Source organism: Pelodiscus sinensis, chromosome 24, assembly GCF_049634645.1.
Source record: "Pelodiscus sinensis isolate JC-2024 chromosome 24, ASM4963464v1, whole genome shotgun sequence".
NCBI classification, from domain to species: domain Eukaryota; kingdom Metazoa; phylum Chordata; order Testudines; family Trionychidae; genus Pelodiscus; species Pelodiscus sinensis.
Window position 1 is genome coordinate 1,580,044 of NC_134734.1, and position 22,794 is coordinate 1,602,837.

The 22,794-nt window shown below is 57.4% G+C and overlaps 1 protein-coding gene across 1 annotated transcript in view; it reads right to left on the reverse strand.

The window, feature by feature from the left end:
- Positions 1-563: 563 nt before the first annotated feature.
- Positions 564-22,794, reverse strand: part of LOC142819583 (guanylate-binding protein 1-like) — a 116,742-nt gene continuing 94,511 nt past the window's right edge. The window contains exons 14-17 of the mRNA XM_075907689.1: positions 20,361-20,463; positions 13,724-14,034; positions 2,827-2,964; positions 564-780 (exon numbers count right to left, since the gene is read on the reverse strand). Of these exons, the coding sequence (XP_075763804.1) occupies positions 751-780; positions 2,827-2,964; positions 13,724-14,034; positions 20,361-20,463 (582 nt within the window). The 3' untranslated portion in view covers positions 564-750. The remainder of the gene's footprint in view (positions 781-2,826; positions 2,965-13,723; positions 14,035-20,360; positions 20,464-22,794) is intronic.

The window sequence follows — 22,794 nt, forward strand, 5'->3', positions numbered from 1 at the left end:
CACACACTAAGGGCGCGGCCCCGGGGGAGCTGGTGAAATCCGCTGGCCGGGGTTACGGGGCAGCCCGGCTGCTCTGCTGGGCCCCTCTGGCCTTACGCTGCCTGGGTCCAGCCTGGCCAGGCAGCAGGCGAGCGCCTTCTCTCAGGCTCTTTCCATGGCAGGGCCCTTCCCACCCCCTGTGACCCTGTCTCCCCCTGCCCGGCCCTGAGGTACTTATGGCTGGGGGGGGCTCTGCTGTCTGAGGGGCCCTATGAGGGGGCGGCTGCTTGAGCCCCTCACCCTGGCTCACTGGTGCCTCTGGGCCCTTCCCCCCGCCCTTCCCCCTGCCCCAGCCACGGGCCCTCCTGAAAATGACGTGTGGGTCCCCCCACCCGTTCCCCATCCCTCGGGGTGCCCAGGCGCAGAGGGCATCCCCCCCAGAAACCCTCTGGGTGCCCAGCTCTCGTGGGGCCCTGCGCTCCCACAGCACGCAGGCGGGGTCGGCGCGAGGGGCAGCAGGGAACAAACGGCAGAGGCGACGGCTCGGTGCTCAGGAAGCTTTAATCTCCCCGGATCCCCCCCCCCCCCCCCACCAGCAGGGAAAGCCCCCACCCCAGGGCCTCTGTGGGGCAGGGCAGGCGGGCGGCACCCGGGTGATCAGCGCAGAGCGACCCCCAGAGCCCGGCAGCGGGTTGTGGCGCTTGGGTGAGCGTCGCTCCCAGGACGGGTCGGAGCGTTTCCTCAGGCCCCTCGGCGCGGGTCCGGCCCGGCTCAGGACAGGATACAACCGCCCGCCCGTTCCTGGAGAAGGAAGCAGACATGGTCAGTCCCCTCGGCTCCCACACGGTGGGACCAGACCTGGCTCGGGGGCAGTGGGAGCCCGGCCAGGCACAGCTCAGGAGGGGCTGGTCTCCCAGAGGGGCTGACTGAGGCGCTGTGGGGCCGGTGGTGCTGACAGACCTTTCCATGGGCGCCCCTGGCCAGGCCCCACGGAGGCTCCGCTCAGACCCGCCCCCTGCAACTCCCTGGCGAGGGGGCGACTCTCTGGGGTGTCTGGGGGGGCAGGAGCCCAGCGCGAAGGCTGCGTGGCAGGGTGGGCGCAGCCCAGACACACACGGACCCCTCCCCCAGCTCCCCAGAGAAACGCCGGCCCCGTCACACAAGCCGCCCTCGTGGGACGTCTCAGCCCGTCTGGGCCAGGAGAAGCCTCGTGTCCCCCGGCGGCGAAGGGGGGAGGGGCGCTCGGCGCGTCAGACACAGGCCGCGCTGCACAGCCGAGGGTTGGACGTGGCCCATCACGGGATCCCTCCCGTCGCCCGTTCCCGGCCCCTGACAGACAGGAGTTCGGGGCACCACCCTGGCCAGTCGCCATCCAGGGGCCGGTCTCTGGGAACTCAGCGAATTCTGTTTTCCGATCCCCGTATCAATTTGGCCTCACACCATCCCCTGGCGCGGGATCCCAGAGTGACTGCGGGTCCCTCTGGGTTGTTCTAAACCCTCGGCCCGTCCGTTCCGTGTGGTGGCTCCTAGTTCTCGTGTGCGTGGGGAGGAGCAAACGACTCGTCCTCAGTCACTTTCCCCTCCCCCGCCAGGCTGTTACAGCCCCCGCTCACACCCCCTTAGGCGCCTCGTTAGGAACCCAAACACCCCAGGCGGATTAACCCCTCCCCCGCGGAAGCTTCTCCCTCCCCCAGTCATCTGGGTCCTTGTCTGAGCCGTTCCCAAGCCCAGGACAGGCTGGACCCCTCTGCTCTGGCAGCCTCAGGGCCTGACCGGTCCCAAACAAGGGGATTTGCCAGATCAGGGCGGCGTCTCTTCCCTCTCAGCCTGGGCTAAACTGCTGCCCTCCACCCCCCTGTCGCTAGGGCTCCAGCTCACCCCGCCGCTGCCTGGATGCTGGTGCTGCCTGGGCTGGAGCTCTCAGCTTACGCTGTCCCCGCTGCTGCCGGGTCGGAGCTGTGTGGCTGCTGCTGGCTCCCTGCTACTGCCCAGCTTCTTGGGCCAGATCTCCCTGCTTCACCACCCCCCTGCACCCACCCCTCCCGGCTCCGGGTGGAGTCGCCACCCTTTTCCCCACCCTCATGCCCCGTGGCCAGACCTCCCTGTGCTGGGCTCTGTGGTCCTGCTGGAGCATGGATCTTGCTGGACCAGAGACCCCAGGTTCAGGGGGGTCCAACCGGTGTCCTTCTCTGGAGATGGGGAACCCAATCTGCAGGCGGGATCCCAGCTGTGGGCCTGCCACGGATTGATACAGAGACAGCAAGACCCTCCCTGTGCTTTGTCTCCCCAGCTCTGGAGGGTTCCAGCAGCCTGGTCGCTGTTCGGCTGCCGCTGCTCGTCGAGTGGATGTTTGCAGAGAACTCTCCACAGGGACTCCCAGGTCCCTCTCTGGGGCAGTGACAGCCACACGGGACCTCCCCAGTCTGTTTGTGCAGACGCTGTTCTGTGCTCCAGCCGGCATTGCTCTGCACTGCTCAGAGGGATTTCAGCTGCCGTTTGATATCGCTTTGTAGCTCTTAGCAGCCTGCTTTAGACTTAACTATCTCGAGTGGCTGTCAATCATCTGCAAATGCTGCCCCCTCCCTGCTTACCCTTTGCTCCGGGGCATTTATGAATGAGTGGAAGAGGACCAGTCCCGGTGCAGTTACCTTTCGATACCTGATTCCATTCTGAAAACTGACCATTGACTCCTCCCCTTTGTTCCCTGTCTTGTAACCAGGTACCAGTCCATGAGTGGAGCTTCCCTCTTACCCCACAGCTGGCTTCTTTGCTGAAGAGTCTTTGGGGAGGGACCTTGGCGATGGTTTTTGGAAAATCTAAGTACCCGCCATCGTGATGTTTCCTTACCCTCTGACACTGGCGCTGCCTCTCGTTTTCTTCTCTCTGCCACTGGCGCTGCCTCTCGTTTTCTTCTTTCTCCCACTGGTGCTGAAGAATTTTTTCTTCTCTCTCCCACCTCAACCGGTCTTCCTCTCTCCTATTGATCTGGAATTATGCAAAGAAAGGCAACTGAGCACTGCTGGGCAAAGATCCAGCACCCAGCACTGCACACAGCTCAGCCCCCACAGTAACACCACCCGGGTATCCCTGGCAAGTGACTCACCCCCACCCAGCACAGGAAGGTGACTCTCCCCTCCCCTAAAGGTCCCTGTAAATCTGTCCAGATGGAAACGTCCTGCCTGGCCCACCTACAGGAACCCTGAGCAAGTGGGCAAGACCCAGGCAGCCAGGCCATTGACAGAAGAGTACTTGGTGCCCCCAAGGCCTGGCTTTCTCCGTTCAGTGCTCCCTGTGCTGCTGTGTCCACCCCACTTTGAGAGGGAAGGGAATTCAATAAACATGCCTGGGCACAGGGGGGTTAATTCTTTCCTGACCCCTGCTGCTGGCTGCACGGAGCCTTGAAGCAGGAGCCTCGGGAGCACAAGGCCTCTGCCATCAATGAACCCAGGGCTGCTGAGCCCCGCCCCCGCCCTCACAAGCAAACCTGTCACCCCCACACTCAGGCGTGTATTCGGAGGGACTAGATTTGAATCCCACACAGGCAGAGGAGCAGACGCACAAGGGTAAAAGGTTAATTAGGCCTTTCAAAAACTGAGGCCTGAGGCAGAGAACAGGTGGAGAGTCCATCCACGGGGGGATGCAGTAAGACATAGGAGCTATCGGCACTCACTCAGACTAACAACCGTCCCGGTGATTTCAGGTGCACGTGATCATCTGGCACCTGCGTGATCTCCATATGACTGGGCAATAGACGGGAGGTTGTGTGCAAACCGGAAATGTCTCCCACTTGGCGGTGTACGTGGCCCTTGTGGGTTCATTTCTCATGCTCACCAACATGGTCTCAATGGCTCATCACCCACCACACAACGCTGGGAGATTTAAGGTCGGGCTGCAGAGACTCGCCCTGGTCTGGGACAGGAGTTCTCTGACGAACAGCAAAGTCACTGTGACTTGTTGGGATTCCGATGCACGTCGGTCGGCCAATGAGTCGTAGCACGGCGATGCAATGAGAGTTAACGAGGCGCCTCCTGAGTGCCCTGGGGATGAGAGGCGCTGGCGGGAATGCGCACAGCAGGTGACTGGGCCGTGGCAGAAGAAAGGCCCCTGCAGTGCACTCGGGAGGGGGGCGGCTCAAGAGAAAAGTGTCTTGCCCTGGATGTCCAGGTGGGGAATCTGGAGGGAAATGTCCTTCCTGGTTGAGCACTTGCATTGGTCTAAGGGAACTCTCGCTCCTGGGAGGAGAAAGGCCTTCGAGGGATGTTGCCATGGCTACCCGGTGCCAGAGGAACACAGACTTGGGGCCTGGGCTAGGCCGTCTTGCACCAGCTTGTTTCTCCAGGGCCGGCTCGTCAGTTTCCTCCCAACTGGAAGCATCTGAAAAATAAAACAGAAGCTCCGAAGCAGGGAGGAGGGTGGGTCGTGGAGCACCCACGGGGTAACATCTCGAAGAACAGACGTTACTGCACAGGGTCCAGTACCAGGGCCAAGTCCCACGGCTCTGGTGGAATTGTGTAGGTCGGGTACAGATTCCTGAGCCCCCTTTAGGAATCTTTTAACTAACGGGTGAGAGAACAGCAAATGACCGTCGATGGGAGGATGGAAGGCCGAGATTGCTGCCAAGTGAACTTTCAGCGAAGCATTTTCTAACCCCTCTGTCTTTAGGTGGAGGATGTAATCCAAAGCTTGCTGCACCGGCAAAGAGAGAGGGTCAAAGTTCCTCTCCAGACACCACGTTTGGAACCGATGCCATTTGCAGAGGTAGGCTTTGCGAGTGCTATGGCATCTGCTATTTATCAGTACATGTTTTACTGCCTGAGAGCAGGTCATTTCTGGTGGCTGGAGCCAGTTAGGAGCCACACTGTGAGGTGCATGCGATCAATGCTCGGATGCACCATCGTACCGTGATGTTGAGACAGCAAATTGGACAGCTGTGGTAGTTGTCATGGCTGAGCGACCGACATTCTCGACAATTGCGTCAGCAAAGTCTGTCGGGGCCAAATCACAGTCGCGCCCTCCATCGCTATCTTCTCCAGCGCCCTCGGAATGAGAGGAAGAGGTGGAAGCGCATAGAGTAGCTGGTGACGACCCCAATCGAGCAGGAAAGCATCTCCCAAGGAATTCATGTCGACACCCCCTCGTGAACAATAATGACAGTTTTTGTTGTGACGAGTGGCAAAGAGGTCTATACTCGAGAACCCCCAGAGATGGAAAAGATCGCGAAAACTTCGTTGTATAACTCCCACTCGTGTTAGAGGAAGGAAGTGTCTGCTGAGGGCATTGGCGATGATATTGTCCTTGCCGGGAAGGTATGATGGGGTAAGGGTTATACCGTGATGGATTGCCCACAGCCATTTAGCCCAACCGATCAAGGAAGCATCCGTTGTGATCTTCACTGAGAGCCTTTGTCTGTGGAAGGGGACCCCTGATAGCAAATTTTGGGGGTTGTCCCACCATGTTAGTGAAGTCCTGACGTGTTTGGGAATAGATACTGTTTTGCTCGTGCTGTGTACCCCCGGTGTGTAAACAGTGAAAAGCCAATGCTGGAGGCTGCGCAGGTGAAGTCTTGCATGTGACATCACATATGTGGTGGCAGCCATATGTTCGAGCAGCTGTAGACACACAAGCATGTGGGATCTGGGAGCAATTGACACAGTCTGAACCAAATCCCGAATCAACTCGAACCTTGCTGTGGGTAAGTATACTCTTGCGCTCAGTGCATTGAGCTTCGCGCCGATAAATTCCAAGTCCTGACTCAGTGTCAGGGACGATTTGCCGAAGTTGATTATGAGGCCCAATGCCTCGAACACCATCCTGGTGGTGGTCACTGCCCATGTAGCCTCTTCGCAAGTATGGGCCTTCAGTAGGCAATTGTCGAGATACGGGAAGATTGTGATATTGAGGCGTTGAAGGTAAGCAGCTACCACTGCTAGGGTTTTGGAAAACACTCGTGGCGCTGCTGACAGACCGAAGGGTAACACTTGGTATTGGTAATGATCTGAACCCACTACAAAACAAAGGAATCGCCTGTGGGCCGGATGAATTGCTATATGGAAATAGGTGTCCTGCAAGTCGAGGGACGCAAACCAATCCCCTTTGTCGAGAGCCGGAATGATAGAGACTAATGTGACCATCTTGAATTTTTGTTTCCACTGGTGACGATTGAGTCAACGTAGGTCCAGGATAGGCCTCCAACCCCCTGACTTCTTCTGGGTGAGGAAGTACCGAGAGTAGATATCTCTCCCCCGGAACTGAATGGGTACCCTCTCCGCTGCTCCTATAATAAGTAGTCGAGACGCCTCTTGCTGTAGAAGAGTCTCGTGAGAGGGGTCCCTGAAAAGGGACGGGGAGGGTGGGGAATGGGGAGGGATTGAGTTGAAAGGGATGGCATATCCTGAAACAACTATGTCATTGACCCATCGGACGGTGGAAATCAGAGACCAGCAACGTTGATAAGGCCTCAGCCGATGATGGAATAAAGCTAGTGGATTGTGTGAAGCTCCCGACAAAGGGGTGGTGCGCAGTCCCTCGACTGACCCATCAAACTTGCTGCCGCCCCTGCTGGTGGCTGGATGCCTTGCTAGGCTGTTGTCTTTGTTTCTGTTGGCGTTGCCTTGGCCTCTGCTGCTCATATGGTTTGGCACGGAATGTCACGTAAGAGAAGGGTCTCTCTGTTATAGGGCGTATACCTCTTATCCTTATACGGAGGCGTATACATCCCAAGCGTTCTCAGTGTCGTATGGGAGTCTTTGCCCGAGTGGAACACCTGATCAGTGCATTGGGCAAAGAGTGACTGACGATCAAAGGGTAAGTCTTCTACCTTGTTGAACAACTCTTTCGGGGCCACAGCTTGGTGTAACCAGGATGCACGACACATGACTACAGCAGTAGCTGTCGCCCTAGCTGCTGCCTCAGCTGTGTCCAGGGCAATCTGCAGTGCTCTTTGAGCCATTGCGTAGCCCTCCTGTATTACTGCCCTTAAGATTTGACCCTTAGAGTCTGGTAGGTGTTCTAGAAGAGGGACTAATTTAGAATAATTGTCAAAATCAAGATTCGAGAGGGGAGCCTCGTAGTTACACATTCGGAGAACTGAAGTGGCAGAAGAATATATTTTTCTGCCTAAAATGTCCAGGCGCTTAGCCTCTTTGTCACTTGCGGTATTTTTATTTTGAGCCGTCTTGGATCTCTGTTGTGCGGCATCCATGACGAGGGAATTGGGCTGGGGATGCGTGAACAAAAAGTCCATACCCTTTTGGTTTATAAAATATTTCTTCTCCGACCTCTTGTTAGTCGGTAAGGAAGCAGCTGGAGTCTGCCATATATCATTCTCATAGACTCATAGACTGTGTCTACATTGGCACCCCTTTCCAGAAAAGGGATGCTAATGAGACACTTCAGAATTGCAAATCCACTGGGGATTTAAATATCCCCTGTGGCATTTACATGAACATGGCTGCCACTTTTTCTGGCTCGGGGTTATGCCGGAGAAAAGCGCCAGTCTAGACGCGATTTTTCGGAAAATAAACCCTTTTCTGGAAGATCCCTTATTCCTACTTGAAAGGAGAATAAGAATGCGTAGTCAGAATGTGCAACCCTCATAAAGAGCTCTTGAAATTGCTTATGATCTTCCACGGGAGATAGCTCTTCACGGAAGACAGCGTCGTACGGTGATGATGATGAATAGTTGGCCAGAGACTCAGGGGTCTGTGGTTCCCTGTTCGGGTTATAATTGTCCTCATGCTTGGCATGATTAGAAATTGAGATAGTGTCCTCCGCAGGCGCTGGTGGAACCATCGGCGAGGGTACGTGAAGTGGAGACACTGGACAAGTGGATAGTGGAGATCATGAATGCGGGCATCGTGTGTTACGAGAAGGGGGACGGTCATCATAGTAATGGTCATATCTCTGACGGTGAGCTGGGGAGCATCTTGGAGAGTAGCCTCTGGATGCATTGCATTGATGTGAATATCTTGAGCGTCTTGAGGATCTTGGTGAGATAGATCTAACAGAAAAACGAGATGGAGAACGAGAACAGCAAGAGTAGTGACAGCGGTAGTGACGGTATGATGGTGATCGATGAGGTGATCTATGGTAGTGATCCCTAGTGGAGACATAACGAGGAGCATGATGGTTGTCTGAGCAAGATGAAGCTGGTGACCAGGGTCTCGGGGAGAACCCAGCTCAGTCTGGCGTGAGGGAAGGTGTCCGAACACGCCTTGACTTGTATAGTGCCTTAGTCGGCACCGGAGGATCAAGAGGGGAAGACGGTGCCGTTTGAAGTGGGGTGGCCCCAGTCGAATAGCTGCCCTGCGGATGAGTCAGCGGTGCCGCAGGAGCTAAAAGCTGTGCCGGTGCCGGAGGAGGCTGCGGTGCAGAGGGCTGCGCTGGCCGATGCTTACCTGCGGTGCCTGAGTCGGCGCTGTTACTTGCAGCACCCTGGAGAGCGCGGTCACAGCAGCCGGCCCCGCAGGCGTGGGTGCCGGTAGGGCTGTAGTTGACTGCGCATGCGCAGGGTCAGCCGGTGCCGGGGCCACCATAGCCGGCTGTAACACGGCTGTTAGAGCCGGTGCCGGTGCCGATTCCGCCCGTGGCCCTTTACAAAGAGCCAGCATCGGGTCTTTGGAAGGAACAAGGCTCAGGGCTGAGGCACTACGGCCCTTGCCCGTCTTCTCCGTCGGGTGCCTCGGCAAGAAGCCAGAGGTGCCCGGTCTGTCCCCCACGCTCCATCGCTGCGGTCGTTCAGCCAGCTTGCGAAGCTCCTTTGTGGGTGAACGAGCTGCATGAGTCCTGGAGGCAGTGGAGGACGGCTCGCTCGCATCGGTCTGGAGGGCTTTATTGAATAAAATTACTCTCGGTCGCATTTCACGATGGCGCCCGGTGCGCGCTGTCAGTTTCATACAATGCGAGCACTTCATCGGGATGTGCCCGTCCCCCAGACATTTGACACAGCGCGAGTGTCCGTCGGATGCAGGCATGGCATCCTGACACTGAACATTTCCTGAAGCCAGGCATAGTCTTTGTAGGTTGCAAACAACAAGAAAACAGTTTTTTTTAAAGGCTACAGAACACAACTATAGATTAGGACAGAAAAACAAAGATTTTGAAAACTAACTAGACTAACTATTAACAACTATACTAACTATAAACTGCCAAGTGGCAATTAAAGTCTCCAAAGTAAAAATCCCTTTTTCTCCTCAGGCCGGAGAGGGAGCACGTCCTAGGTCCATCTGCGGCCGCGGACGGTTGAAAGGAAAGTGACGAGCCGGCCCGTGCTCAGCTGTAACGGCTCGAACGGCGCGAGGCAGCAGGAGCGCATGCGCAGGCCGGCAGGGCTACTGCTAAGGAAGTTTCTCCGTTTGCGGCGCCGGGACGAGCCCAGCACCTCGAGTGGAGCACCCTCAGGGACACTACTCGACGAAGAAGCCGGGCCGGATGATCCCTAACACCCAACTGTCCGCGGTGACTGGCCCCAGGTGGGGGTGAAAGGGGAAATGGCCCCCAGGGATGACAGGGGTTTCCATGGATGGTGAGGGACGGTCACAGTTCTCAGCATGGATGTCAGACGTGGTGCTTGGGCTGATGCTGGGGAAGGGGAAAGAGGGGCTGAGGGAGGAGCAGGCAAGCGTCCTCTCTGGGATCCCTGCCAGCAACGTGGTGTCTCCTCAGGGCACAGATAGGAAGGTGGTTGGGGGCTGGGTGTTGGGGGGCTGGGTGTTGGAGGGGTGGGGGGCTGGGTGTTGCCTGCCATTGCTGCTGGCGTCTCAGCGCTGGAGTGTGATGCCAAGGGACCAGAGCTTGGCCGTGGAAATCCTCAGAGGAGATCAAGAACCTGCTGGTCTAACAGGGCGCTGGCCCAGGCAGTTTGGGGGCAGCTGACTCCACTTCAGGCCTGCTGGAGGCCTTTAAAAACCTCCCCAGTTAGAAGGTGGGAAGAGGCAGAGAGAGAGAGAGAGAGAGAGAGAGAGAGACGGATGGATGGATGGATGGACGGACACAGACACACACACACCCAACATTCCCATCCCCAGCCAGGTACCAGTGCAGTGCCCAGGGAAACTGAGGCACACACAGGGTTACAGCAGAGCAGCACAGGACAGTAGGAATCACACACAATGTATCAGAGCACACAACCTCCGCAATATCACAGCGTAGCAATAGTAGCTCCTCCCCTGGGCCATGGTGGTGCTCCCTGGCCAGAGGCTCCACCTGAGCAGCCAAGGTGGTGCTCTTCGGAGGGGCTCCTTCCAGGATGGGGGGATTGGGAGCTGCACGTTTGTTGGGTGGGGCCCAGCCTGCTGCTGCTGTCCCCCCGTCCTGCACCCCTGTGGGGGGCAGCACTCGGTAGGCTGTCGCCAGCCTCCAGTCCCGCCCCCCCACCATGCAGTTAGTCTGGGGGCATCGGCACTCAGGGAGGCAGACAGGATGGCAGAGCCCAGCTGGGCTGTAGCTGCCCCCAGTGGCCACTCTCAGCATCGCGTCCCTGCTCTCTGTGCCCCCCCACCACTCTGCCTCCTTCCTTTGCATGTTCTGGAAACCAGGCCCCCTCCAGGCACCTCTCACTCCCCAGGTACAACCAACCCTGACGGGGGTTTAATGTGAGGTGAGAGGAAGCTGCTACGGAACTTGGTGGTCCCAGCACGTGCGGCTTAGGAGGAGATCTTGGACACATGCAAGACGCACAGGCAGGAAGGACTCACAGACACACAGACGCTCTCCTAGAGACAGAATATTTCCTGTGGGATGACAGAATGACATCACCACGTCGCTCTGCATCCCACCGCCCTCAGCCGCCCGGCATCCTCCCTCCCCCCCCCGGAACCAGGGCGGTGGGAGGGTGGGAAAAAAGCCACAAGACCTCTTCCCTCCCCCCTTTGGGGGCCAGGAGCTGCCCCACCACCTCACTATCCCCCCAACTCTGGTTAGGGTTGCCAAATGGTCGAGCAAAAAAAAAATCCGAAACCGGGATAATGAGCCCCCCAGGAGGAGGAGGCGGCGGAGGGGCCAAGATATGCGCTAGGAGCCTGTGGTTGCGCAGAAGCCTTGCAGGGGCGGGGAAAGTGGCCACTCCCCCTACCCCAGCCCGGCTTCTGTGCAATCACAGGCTCCTAGCGCTGATCCTGGCCCCACCCTCCAGACACTCCCTCCGCTCACGCCAGGCTTCCATCCGGTGCGCAGCCGGAAAAATCTGAGAATACCGGACATTGCACAACACCGGACAAAAAGCGCAAATACCGGACTGTCCGGTGCAATACTGGGCACCTGGCAACCCTAACTCTGGTGGGACAGGAGCCATGAGGCCTCCCTCCTGCCCTCCCCTGGGGGAGCTGGGAGATGGGCCCCTCCCCCTTCCCCTGTGCTCTTGGGGGGCAGGAGTCACATGGCCTCTCTCCTCCCCGTTCTCCACAGAGGCAGGAGTCATACGGCCTCCCCATCTCTGGTGCTCCGGGGAGGTGGGACGTGTGAGTCATGTGCACTCCCCCCTCCGCCCACCCCCAGTCCCCTCACACACCCACTGTCACGTTACTGGATATTGAAAGGAGCAGTCAGATCACTGCTGCACCCGTGGGGGAGTGTTGACCCCAAATGTGGCACAAAGGGAGGCCATGTGAGGTGTCAAATAGAAGCCTCCTTTCTTCTGATTCCATATGCACTATTCATGTGATTGTATAATGTCGGTATGTGACGTTATAAGCATGTATTTTAGTGGATACCAAATGTTTCTCTATATGTGGCTGAACCATGGGCAAAGCAGCTCAGCCTATGGACATGCTAACGAGCAAAGCTCTGGAACAATAGCCCTCTATAGGCCAAGGACACACCTCAAGAGTGGGGACTCAGACCTAGGGGCTACCAGCAGGGAACACAGGGATAGGCCACGGGCCAGGTGACCTGCTGTAGCCAAGAAGAGACCAGGAAGGAGGGATAAATAGGCCATGTGGGGGACTCCATCTTGTTCTCAGCTCAGCACTTCATCCCAGAGGTAGCAGTGCAGGGATCGAAGAGCCAGGAAGACCTGTGGACCCATCCTGATGCTAGGATGCGCAACAAGGACTCTTAAGCCAGCAGCTGTAACATCTCTGCTAGAGCCTGCATCGAGAACTGGGAGATTCGATGCATGTAATGTACTATCCTTTAACAACCTTACTCTCATGCTTTTCTTTAATGTAATAATAACCCTTTAGATCGTAGATACTGAAGGATTGGCTCAGCGTGATTTGTGGGTAAGATCCGGAGAGTAAATTGGCCGGGATCTGTGGCTGGTTTCTTGGAACCGGACAGAACTTGTTCGGGGTAGGTGGGATTGGGTTCTAAGACCCCCCCCCCCACCTGTGTATGAGGCCCGGGGCCATCTGGGGCACGGGTATTGCTGGGGTGTCGGAGGGGTTTTGCTCGTGAGGCTTCAGGCAGGCAGCTGAAGTGCTCTGTGGGACTGGTTGTGGCCTACTTGGGAAGGTCTCCAGTCTGGGGGCTAGAGACAGCCCCGGATTCGAGCAATTCGCCCTGAGCAGACTCCCTCAGCTGTGCCCAGACCGGGCCCGGTCAGTCACACCCACTCAGCTGAGACTTTGCACCCTCTGCCTGCTCCTGCCCCCTCCCCCTGCCAGACACCTGCCCCCAGAGGGGGGACTGGTGAGCACAGCGAGCAGTGGGCGCAGGCCCCTAGTGATAAGCCAAGGGGGGAGCCGCGGCCCTGGCATGGACAATGAACGAAACAGAAACAAGGGACCAGGCTGCGAGGGGATGAAGCAGGAACTGACCCAGGGCCTGTGGGTAACAAGAGGGGTCAGCAGGGGAGTGAGGGGTGAGAGCTGCAGCTGCAGCGCGTGGCTGGTTCATGGTCTGCCCAGGGATTGGTCACAGACATTAGCCGACCAATCAGGGGGTGGTAGGATGCACTGACCAATGGCGTGACGCGTGTGTATTTCGGCTGGTTCCTGGCTATGTGCTGGGTGTGCGGTTCCCCCTCCCCCCCCCCGCACTAGACCCTTCACCAGCTCCAGTGTATCCGAGGGGAGCCAGGAGGGGACCTCGCTGACCAGTCTGGAGCTGAACTCTGAGTTCTCAGGGTCCAGAGACTGGACAAAACTCCCCGTTTCTGCAGCCAGCCCGAGGGGCCCCTGGCGGAGCTGGCTGGGTCTGAGCCAGGCCTCACCCCTGCTCTCAGCCTGTCACAGGTCAGCCCCCCCGGCCTGTCACATACGGACCCACACGAGCAGCCCGGCTGGCAGGGCCCCCCTGCCTGGCAGGAAGGCAGCTCCTGTCTCTGCCCACTGGGGGTCAGTGACCAGCCCGTGTCTGGTACCAACAGGGCCCAAGCAACCGGCTCTGCCCTGCTGATTCTCCATGGGGGGCCCAGACGCGGCAGTGAGGGGCGCCGGGTGACACTGATTAGAGAGACGGGAAGGGAGGGGCATTCCTCCCCCCATTCACCACTCGCCTCCTAAAGGCTTCTCCCCACAGGCCTCAGGAACCAACACGGGCAGGGGCTGGATAAACACACAATTCCCCCGCCCCCGACCCGCCTCTCAGTGCATGTGGGACAGGCCCTCATCCGACCTGCCTGGCTCCATTCGGCCGGCAGAATGGGAAACCGAGGCCCAGCCCCACCCCTGAGAGACCCAGCCCTGGCGCAGGCAGCACTGAGCGTATCGACTCCCTGCTTTCCCCACACTGGACACTGTGTGTTCCTGGTGCTCCCTGGAGGAAACGCTCCGTACATCACCCCGCCAGCCCCACAGGGACTCACCCATTCCTGCTGCTGCTTCTCCTCCCGCTCCTTTGCCTCCTTCCGCATCTGCTCCATCTCCTCTTTCAGTAGGTCGGCTTTCTCTGTGAAGCCCTCCTGCAGCAGCTTCTCCTGCTCCCTCAGCTTGCACTGCAGAGCTCTCTCCATCTCCTGCTTCTGCTTTTCAGCTTCCTCCTTCATCTTGGCTTCCATCTGGCGAATGTTCTCCTGGTGGCTGCGTTCTAGGTCCCTCATCTGCTGCTCCAGCTGCTGCCTCCTCTCCTCCTCTGCCTTGCGCTGCTGCTCCAGCTGCTCCAACCTCGCCTGGTCAGCTGTGGAAATGGGAAATGCAAAGAACGTGGCATCAGCCCCCTGCTGTGCAGTCTGCATGGGGCAGAGAGCGCCCAGCCCGGCAGACAGGGGTGGGGTTGATTCTAACCTGGCAGCTGCCTCTCCACAGGAGGGGCCGGTCAGTTTCCATGGCGATACAATGGCCACCCCTGCTCCACAGGCCGGGCTGCAGGTGGGTTCCCACAGACCGGACTGGGCCCCACTTTGGGCCCCAGAGAACGCCGGGTCAGGCTGAGGGGTCACGTTACGCTTGGCCAAGCACCGACTTGTCCTGCAAGCGGGAAGTGACCCGGCCAGGGCAGGAGAGCTGGGACCTTCCTGCCAGTCACGCCCCCAGCCCAGACACCCCACGTGTCCCCGCAGGGAGAGAGATGGGAGGGAAGTTCCCGTCTGTCTCCCACCCTGCAGCTGCAGGTCCCTGGAGGCAGGGTCACGGGGCCTCTGCTGGGGGTGGGGGGCAAACTAAACCCACCTTCAACACCAACTGGGGCAGCCCCAGCCAGACCCCACCCTCGCTGGACAGACGGGCAGAGCCCAGAGGGGGTGACACGGGCTGGAAAGGGTTAAGTGCCTTGGAGCTACATGACCCCAATTCAGCCTGTAATGGCAAACGAGAGCCGTGTGTGAATGGGAGTTAGGGCCCTTCCCTACAAACAGCCAACACAGGCCTGGCCAGTGGACGAGAGCTCTGACAGGCGACCTGCAGCCTGAGAGATCCGGGTCAGCACCAATCGGACGTGCTCACAAGAGAGTTTGGTTACACGGTTCTCCCTGCATCTAAAGTCTCTGCCAACATCTCAGGCTAGGTCTATACTGCGGGGGGGCTCCGTGATACCAGCGGTATCCCAGAAAAACTCCACCATGTTTAAAGAACGGGTTTGCGCTTCCACTTTTTTTGGCAGAAGGGCAAACGTGCTGTATAGGAAGCCCTGTCTTCCTCCTTCCACGAGGAAGAAGGGGGCTTCGGAAAGAGGGGGATTTTCCAAAATTTGGCCCAGTGTAGACAGGCCGAATTTCAGAAAAGCCTCTTGTGAACAAAAAAATCGGAAAAAGCTACGCAAAATGCAGAGCACATTTTGCATAGCTTTTTCCGAAATAAAGCAGCAGTTTAGATCTACCCTCAGTGACCTGGGAATTCCCCTCTGAAGTCTGCAGCTACTTCCTGGAAATGGCAGAAGATGGTGTGACCGTGTGTTAGGGTTTTCCCATCTCCTGCACCCCAATAGTGTCACAAACAGACTCCACCAGCCAGTAGAATAGAGGGAGTTTATTGCTTCTCCAGGATACAGCACAGCACAGATGTAATCTGGCTACAGGAACTGGGGCTAGGAGGCCTCAGTGCCCCTTTGAGATGGGGGAGACTGGGCTCTTAAATCCCAGCCCCCTTGCTTAGGCTGCTTCCTCCATGATACCAGCCAGAAAACTGCCCAACTTCCAGCCCTGACCCCCAGCCAGGAGCTGCCTTCCTCCTTCCTCCCTTAGTTCCTCTCTCTCAGGGAGGTAACCAGCAGAACCAGTTCAGTGACTTCCCCTATCTGACCCATCAGCTATACTGCTGGGCCGTGCTACAGGCAGCCACCAGCGGGGGTCACGCACAGCCCACTGACTACCCCCACAGTTCGCCACAGATGGGCAATTGCTTTATGTAATCCATGTTGCTAACTACTCCCGATGCTTAGAAAACAGGAGACCAACCTCCAAGCTAAGACAATTGCTTGTGTTCACCCAAGGACGGCCTGCTGCCATGGGGCTGTCCAGGAACTGTGCAAAGGGTTCATAAGACATGATCCTTTACTCTCAGACCTGCTTAAGCTTTTATCAGGGTGTTTGAGATGAAAGGCTGATGTCTGTATACCTTGTTTTACGAGGCAAGAGGGATCCGTCGCCAAAGGCTTTAGTGAGTGATAGAACTGTGGCTAGACTGCTGCTTTTCATAGCCAAAGTTCTGTGGTGATGTGATGTAGTGGGGGTACCTGGCTGGTTTCTATGCTGCTGGCTCTGGGGTAACCCCCACTGGCTGCCGTGGGTACCACGACCCAGCAAAACAGGATGAGTCACTATGCAAACCAGTACGGCCAGACACCCCCCATGGAGAGGAACGAAGGAAGGTGGAATGCTGCCCTGGCTGGGGGGCAGGGCTGGAAGAGTGTTAGTTAGTTGCGGGCTGGAAGCATGGAGGAGACAGCCTAGGGAAAGGGGCTGGAGATTAAGGGGCTCAGTCTCCCCCATCTCAAGGGGGCCTGAGGCATCCTAGCCCAACTCTGTGACCAGATTACATCTGTGCTGTGCTGTATCCTGGAGAGGCAATAAACTTCCTCTATTCCACCGGCTGGTGCAGTCTGTTTGTGCCATTTCGGGGTGCAGGAGACGGGGGACCCCCAACTCGCCGTCACAGGCGACAAAAAGCAGCAGCCATTTTTATGCTAATGAAGCGTGGGAGATTTAAATCCCCGCTTCATTAGTAATTTCGGTATGTCTAATTCACATCCCTCTGGCGACAGAAGGATGTAGTCTAGACATACCCCTACTGTTAATTTGCAGAGGTATATTTGCAGGTGGTAATTCCGGAGGTTCCATGTGGGCAGGGCGGTTCAGTAGCTCTTCAAAATGTTCTTTCCATCTACTGAGCTGCTCGCATGGGTTTGTTAGCACACACTCCTCCTTATCCTGTACTATCTGATCCACTATATGCTGGGACCCAGCTAGCTTCCCTGTGATGTCATACAGCCCTTTCAAGTTTCTCTGTCCTGAAGCTTGTTCCACTTGTTGTGCAAGGTTTTCCACAAAGTTCTTTTTGTCCCTTTTTCCAGCCTTTTTAACTTCTCAGTTGGCTTCTGAATAGTCTCTGAGCTTCCGCTTAGGCTGCTCTTGTTTTGCTGTTGTTGATTGCTGCTTTTCTGTCCTTTCGTTCCTTCACTTTTCTCAGAGTTTCTGCTGTGATCCATTCTTTGTGACGCCTTGTCCTCTTTCCCAATGTTTTATCGCAAGTTTTAATGTGTTCCCAGATTTGTTTCATGGTAGCATCTTCCAGGATAAGGTTTGTCAGAAGTGCATGTCTGTTGGACAGCTTCACTTGGAAACGGGCTCTTGTCTCTAAATCTTTCAGCTGCTCCACATTGAATCTCTGCCCTAGCTTGTTTACAGCATGACAAGATGATGATCTCAACCTACATCTGCTCCTCTTCTAGCCTGGACGTCCTGCATCAATCTTCTGAAAAAACTGCTGATACAGATGTGATCAATCCGGTTTTCTGACTGATGGTCTACTGAAACCCAAGTGACCTTATGGATCTTTTAGTGTGGAAAAACACTACCACCTATCACCAATCTGTTGAAGGATGAAAAGTCACTGAAGCGCTCTCCATTTTCATTCATGTTTTCCCATGATCTGTTCTCTGCCTGTATTTATTCTTCCAATTTTCACATTGAAGTCGCCCATCAAAATCGAGCTGTCCAGATTGCGTGCATCTTGTCTCCCACAAGCCCAAGCTTGTACTGTTTCATCTCCACTGCAATGTGTGCTGTCTTTCCCACTTGATACATGGGGCCCTACGGTGGCCACCTCAACCATCCCTATGGACGGGTCCAGGGCAGCCGGGGGAATTGCCTTGGGCAGTGGGGGCCTGGTGGCAGGGAGGCAGCAGCTCTCACCCCCTGCTGCATTCACCGCGATGGCAGGAGCTGGAACAGCCCCACAACCTGCTCCCCTCTGCTCTGCTTCACCCCCCTCGCTCAGCCCACAGGGCCCCACCCCTCTGCGGCAGCAGGGAGCCGAGCGCTCCAGCTACGGAGCTCCCCATCGCGCAGAGAAGTGAGGGGCAGCGGCTGGGAGAGGGCGGTGGGAGGAGCGGAGCAGGCTGCCAGGCCACTCTTGCTCCTGCCACCAAGGGCAGTGTGGGAGGGGGCAACCCCTGCTGCCTCCCCACGCCAGGGCCCATAACCCCCCGCTCATGTTGTGCGAGGGAGGGAGATTTGTCAAGGGGGTGGGGCTGGAGGGAAGTAATGGGGTGGGGTGGGGTGGGGGTGCAGAAGAGGTGAGGGGCCTCTGACACCAGGCTTGCCACAAGCCCCAGGGGTTGCCCCAGGCCCTGCACCTCCCAGGCATGGCTCTGGTCACATCCCTCTGGATCCTAGGCTGGGGGTGGCTTCTATATGCACAGCACCCTGCCTGTGGCACCACCCCCGCAGATCCCATTTGCCAGAGTTCCTGACCAATGGAAGCTTCGGTGTCAGCCCGAAGGCACAGGCAGTGTCAGAGATCCCTTGGCCACTGTCATGAACAGGAGTTGCCAAGGAGAGTCGGACTTACCTGGGGGTGAGGAAAGGGTTAAGCAACTGGAGGTGCACCTGAGGGAGGGGGCTTTGGGCATTCAGCCAATGAAATGGAATTTAAAACCGAGAAAGAATTTTTTCTCTCTTCCTTTGTTTTTAGATCAGAGCAGTTTTTCCCCAGGTAATGGGAGAGATGGGTTTTCCCAGAAACGGACTTTTTAAAATGTGTAAGTAGGGAAAAGTTTAGCTAGTCTGCCAGGGTTTATTGTTTTCCTTGTTTGGGCATTTGGAAATCATGTCTGAGCTGGTTAATTTTTGTAGCTCAGGATTACAGCCCAGGGACTTTCCCCCAGTCTGTTTCACTCCCTGGCTTTTAACCTCCAGTCATGTTCTATGCTTGCAACAATAGTCTTGTTTGATAATAAAAGTGTTTTCTTTTGTTTTTGATTAACTGATATTGGCTGTCCGTAAACCTTTTTTTTTTTTTTTTTTTTTTTTTTTTGTCCGTAAACCTTCATGCCTAAGTTACCTGGCAGGAGCACCTCTGTTTGTTTTCCCAAGTCCAGGCGAAATGGAGGTTGGGGAAGGGGGAAGAGCTTTGCTTCGGGGGGGGGGGGGGATTCCAGTGACCTCTGCCCTGGAAGGGCTTATTTTATATTATTTATTTGCACTTGATGGTAGGAGCAACCAATCGTCATTCTCGTGGGTTCCAGGGAAACTGGGACTGGACAAGTTTGTCTCTGGGAGGTCCAGAGACAGATACTTAGGGTATGTCTACACGAGACCCCTAGTTCGAACTAGGGAGGCTAATGTAGGCATTCAAAGTTGCTAATGAAGCCCAGGATTTAAATATCCCCCGCACTTGATTTGCATCTTCCCAGCTGGTCGCCATTTTTGAAATTTACAAGTCCGGACTAACTGCCCGCGGCTACACGCAGCAGGGACCCGGTAGTTTGAATTAAAGCCCTAATTCGAACTACCTGTTATTCCTCCTGAAAGGAGGTTTAACAGATAGTTCAAATTAGGGGCTTTAATTCGAACTACTGGGTCCCTGCTGCGTGTAGCTGCAGGAAGTTAGTCTGGACTTGTAAATTTCAAAAATGGCGACCAACCGGGAAGATCCAAATCAAGTGCGGGGAATATTTAAATCCCGGGCTTCATTTGCAGCTTTGAATGCCTACATTAGCCTGCCTAGTTCGAACTAGGAGGCTAGTGTGGACATACCCTTAGAGAGTCTATTCTGCTAGTCATCCCCAAAGCTACACTCAAAGTGCCAAGCTGGGGAATTTAGCCCTGAGAGCTGCCCTGTGCCTACCAGCCAGACCTGCCAGCTGTTTCCAGGAGCCAAGGCACTTGGGGATTCCAAACTGCGACTCCCCTGGGAATACGTTTTCCCTGCATTAAACCTTCTACATCGTCCCTCCTTCCCACTGAGCTCATCGCCCTTCACTCTATTAACTGCCCAACTCACTGCCAGGGCTGCCTGTGCTGCAGGCTCTGGGGAACCAACTGCTCTGGGCCGGGGGCGGGACGCTGGGACGGGGAGAACTGATGTGCTGGGAGGTTTGGCTGATGGGGCCGTTCTCACTAAGTTCCGTCGGTCGGGGGGAAGACAGACGGGGGGCTCAGGGGCGGCCTGTGACTCTGTGGTGAGACTGGGGGAGGGACCCAGGGGCGCACAGTTGTTACTGACATGGGGAAGTTGAACTCTAGGACCCATCACACATGTGTCTGACAGTCTCCCTGAGACCGGCGCTCACAGCTGTGAGACCCCCAGACAGCCTGACGGGTGAACAACGTGGAACAGCTTCAGCAGAGCAACCGAGCAGCCCCTGTAGCTCCCAAAGCACAACCCGGAAATGGGAGACTGCCAATGGCCGTGGTGTTCGCTGTAGGGACACCCTGAGCCCAAGGTGACCATGGATTCCCAGCCATAGCTCTGCCATGTGAGGAGGGAGGGTTGTTGTGGTGGTTGTTGTCTTTGTTATTGAAAAACAGGAAGAAACCTGCTGACAACCCTTCCGCAGAGACTTACCTGCCCGGTTCTTTTCCACCTCTGACAGCATTTTGTCAGACTGGAGAATGCAGGCTGCTTCTGTCTTCTTGCTGTCAATGAACTGCTGCAGCACCTGCTCCGCCTGGGGACGAGGGGGCAGGTCAGTCCCTGCACTCAAGGCTGCGCTGGGCGCGAGGGGCACAAGGTGCTGATCTCTGGGCGGGGGCACCAGCAGGGGGAGAATTGCCCGACAAGAACTCAGCCACTCGGCAGAGCAAATCGCCCCCGAGACGCGGCCGGGAGCTGGAAATCTGTGAAGGGAGGCTGCCGAGTGACCCGCACAAAGCCCCCCAGAGCTTGCCAATGCAGGGGGCTGTGAGCAGGGGCTGAGGGCACAGGGTTTGGGTGTGGAGGGCGCTGGAGACAAGGCAGGGGTGTGTGCGGAGGGGCTGAGGGCTCTGGCCTTTGGGTTCATGGGGGGTGCCAGAGTCGGGGCAAGGGACTGAGGGCGTGGGCGGTGGGGGGGACTCAGGGTAGGGGTCTGAGGGTGAAGGATGTGCAGGAGTAAGGGCTGGGGAGTGTGAGGAGCAGCTCAGGGCTGCGGGTTGATAAGTGGGGGGCGGAGGAGTCAGGGTTTGGGCTGTGAGGAGCTGCTGAGGGGAGATGGTTCGGGTGAGTGTGAATGGGGGAAGGAGTCAAGGCAGGGGCCTGGGAGTTGGGGGGAGGGTGATGCAGGAGTCAGGGCTGTGGGGGGGGGGGAATGTCTCAGGGCAGCAAGTTGGGGTATGTGGGGGATGCAGGAGTCAGGGCAGGGACTGGGGGTGGCGGGTCAGGGAGAGGCGGAGGGTGTGGGGGGTGCAGGAGTGAGGAGCGTTGGGCAGTGCGGGGAGGAGCTGAGGGCAGGGCCTGGGATGTGGAGACCGTGTGGGGCCAGCGGTGCCATTCGGGGGGGAGGGAAGCAGGGAGGGAGGGAGGCTGAAGGCCCCTTCCCCGGGATTCATACCAGGACGCTGCTGCTCCCCTTCCTGTCACTATCAGGGAGCAAGGGAGAAGGACCCGGCCTGGGTCTCTCACTGCCCTGCCCTCCCCAGCCAGGCGCAGGCTCTGTGCTGTCCTCTCACCCCCTGGCACCCACAGGAAGGGGCAGAGCAAGCAAAGCCCTGGCAGGGATCCTGGGGGAGGCTTCAGCCCCTGCCCTCCCTAAACGGTGCCCTGGGGGTGGGTTCTTGGGGCTGGGGCAATCCCAGACTGGTCAGGGGCTTCCCTCCAGCCAGCCCCTTTCACCCGCCTGCTGCTTAGCCTGGCAGTCTGCAGGGGAGCCCCGGAGCCCAGCTGGGAGCCAGCCCCCCCTCCTGCAGCTCAGGGCCCCAGCACCGGACGGCCCCTTCCTTCCCGTTTGTCTGCGCTGAGCTGGGCTAACTGGCCTGTAATGGCCAGGATCCCCCAGGGGCCTTTTCTCCATCGGCATCGCCTGCTCCCCACATGCTCCCCGCTGTGGGTGGGACAGAGCCTGGGCTAAGGGACCTTCCCCCTCAGTAGCCGTAGAGCTTTGTAGCTGCTCCCTTGAGAACTCTGCTCCCCTCCCCAGGGCCAGGAATGGCCGAGCCCAGCGGCACCAGGGCTGTGAATTCCCGGGCCCAGAGGTGCTGGGGCTGCCTCTGGGGCAGTGAGACCTGAGGGCCAGAGTCAGCGCAGCAGCCCTTCCCCACGCGGCGCTCCAGCACGGGGCTGGTGGCTCAGGACGGGGGTACCGGGGCCCTGGCCATGGCAGAGCAGGGCAGGGATCCCACTGAGCCCTGCTGAGTCCCCCAGCGGGGAGGTACCACTCCCTCCCCTCCCTGGGCCGCTTCCTCGCGTGGCCAGTGGTGCCCTGGCCCAAGACGTCTCAGGATCACAATGTTCCTCGGTGCAGGCTGCCCCCGGTGCTTTGTGAGCTCTGGGAGCTTCGTCTGAGCCCCGGGCCCGCAGCTCCTGCAGGGAGGGGCTGGGGCTGGCTCTCCGCATGCGCCCTTCCTCTCCAGCATCGTCCTGCCCCATGGATTCAATGCTTCCTTTTATAGGGGCCGGACTTTGAGCATGCTCAGTACAGGCCAGGACTTCCTTCACTCACAGTGTGGTGTTAACCCCTTCCAGTGCAGTGTGGGGCCTGGGTCACAGTCCCCCAGTGTGAATATACACGACCCAGGCAGAATGTGACTCAGCGCTCCCAGGCTGGCTTGCAGGGCTACTGCATGTATCACGCTGACCAGTAACAGTGGTACCAAGGGGACACTGTGTACAGGGCTGGCCTGAGGCTCTCTGGTGCCCTACACAGCACTACTGAACTGGTGCCTGTGCCCATTGGCAGCTGGCGAGATGGGATTTTATAACCTGCAGCAACACACCAATGAAATAGTTTGAAAACAAATTTAAACTCCGGACCTGTCAACTGACACAGCAAATCCAGACAGTGATGGGGGCTGGCGGACGCCTG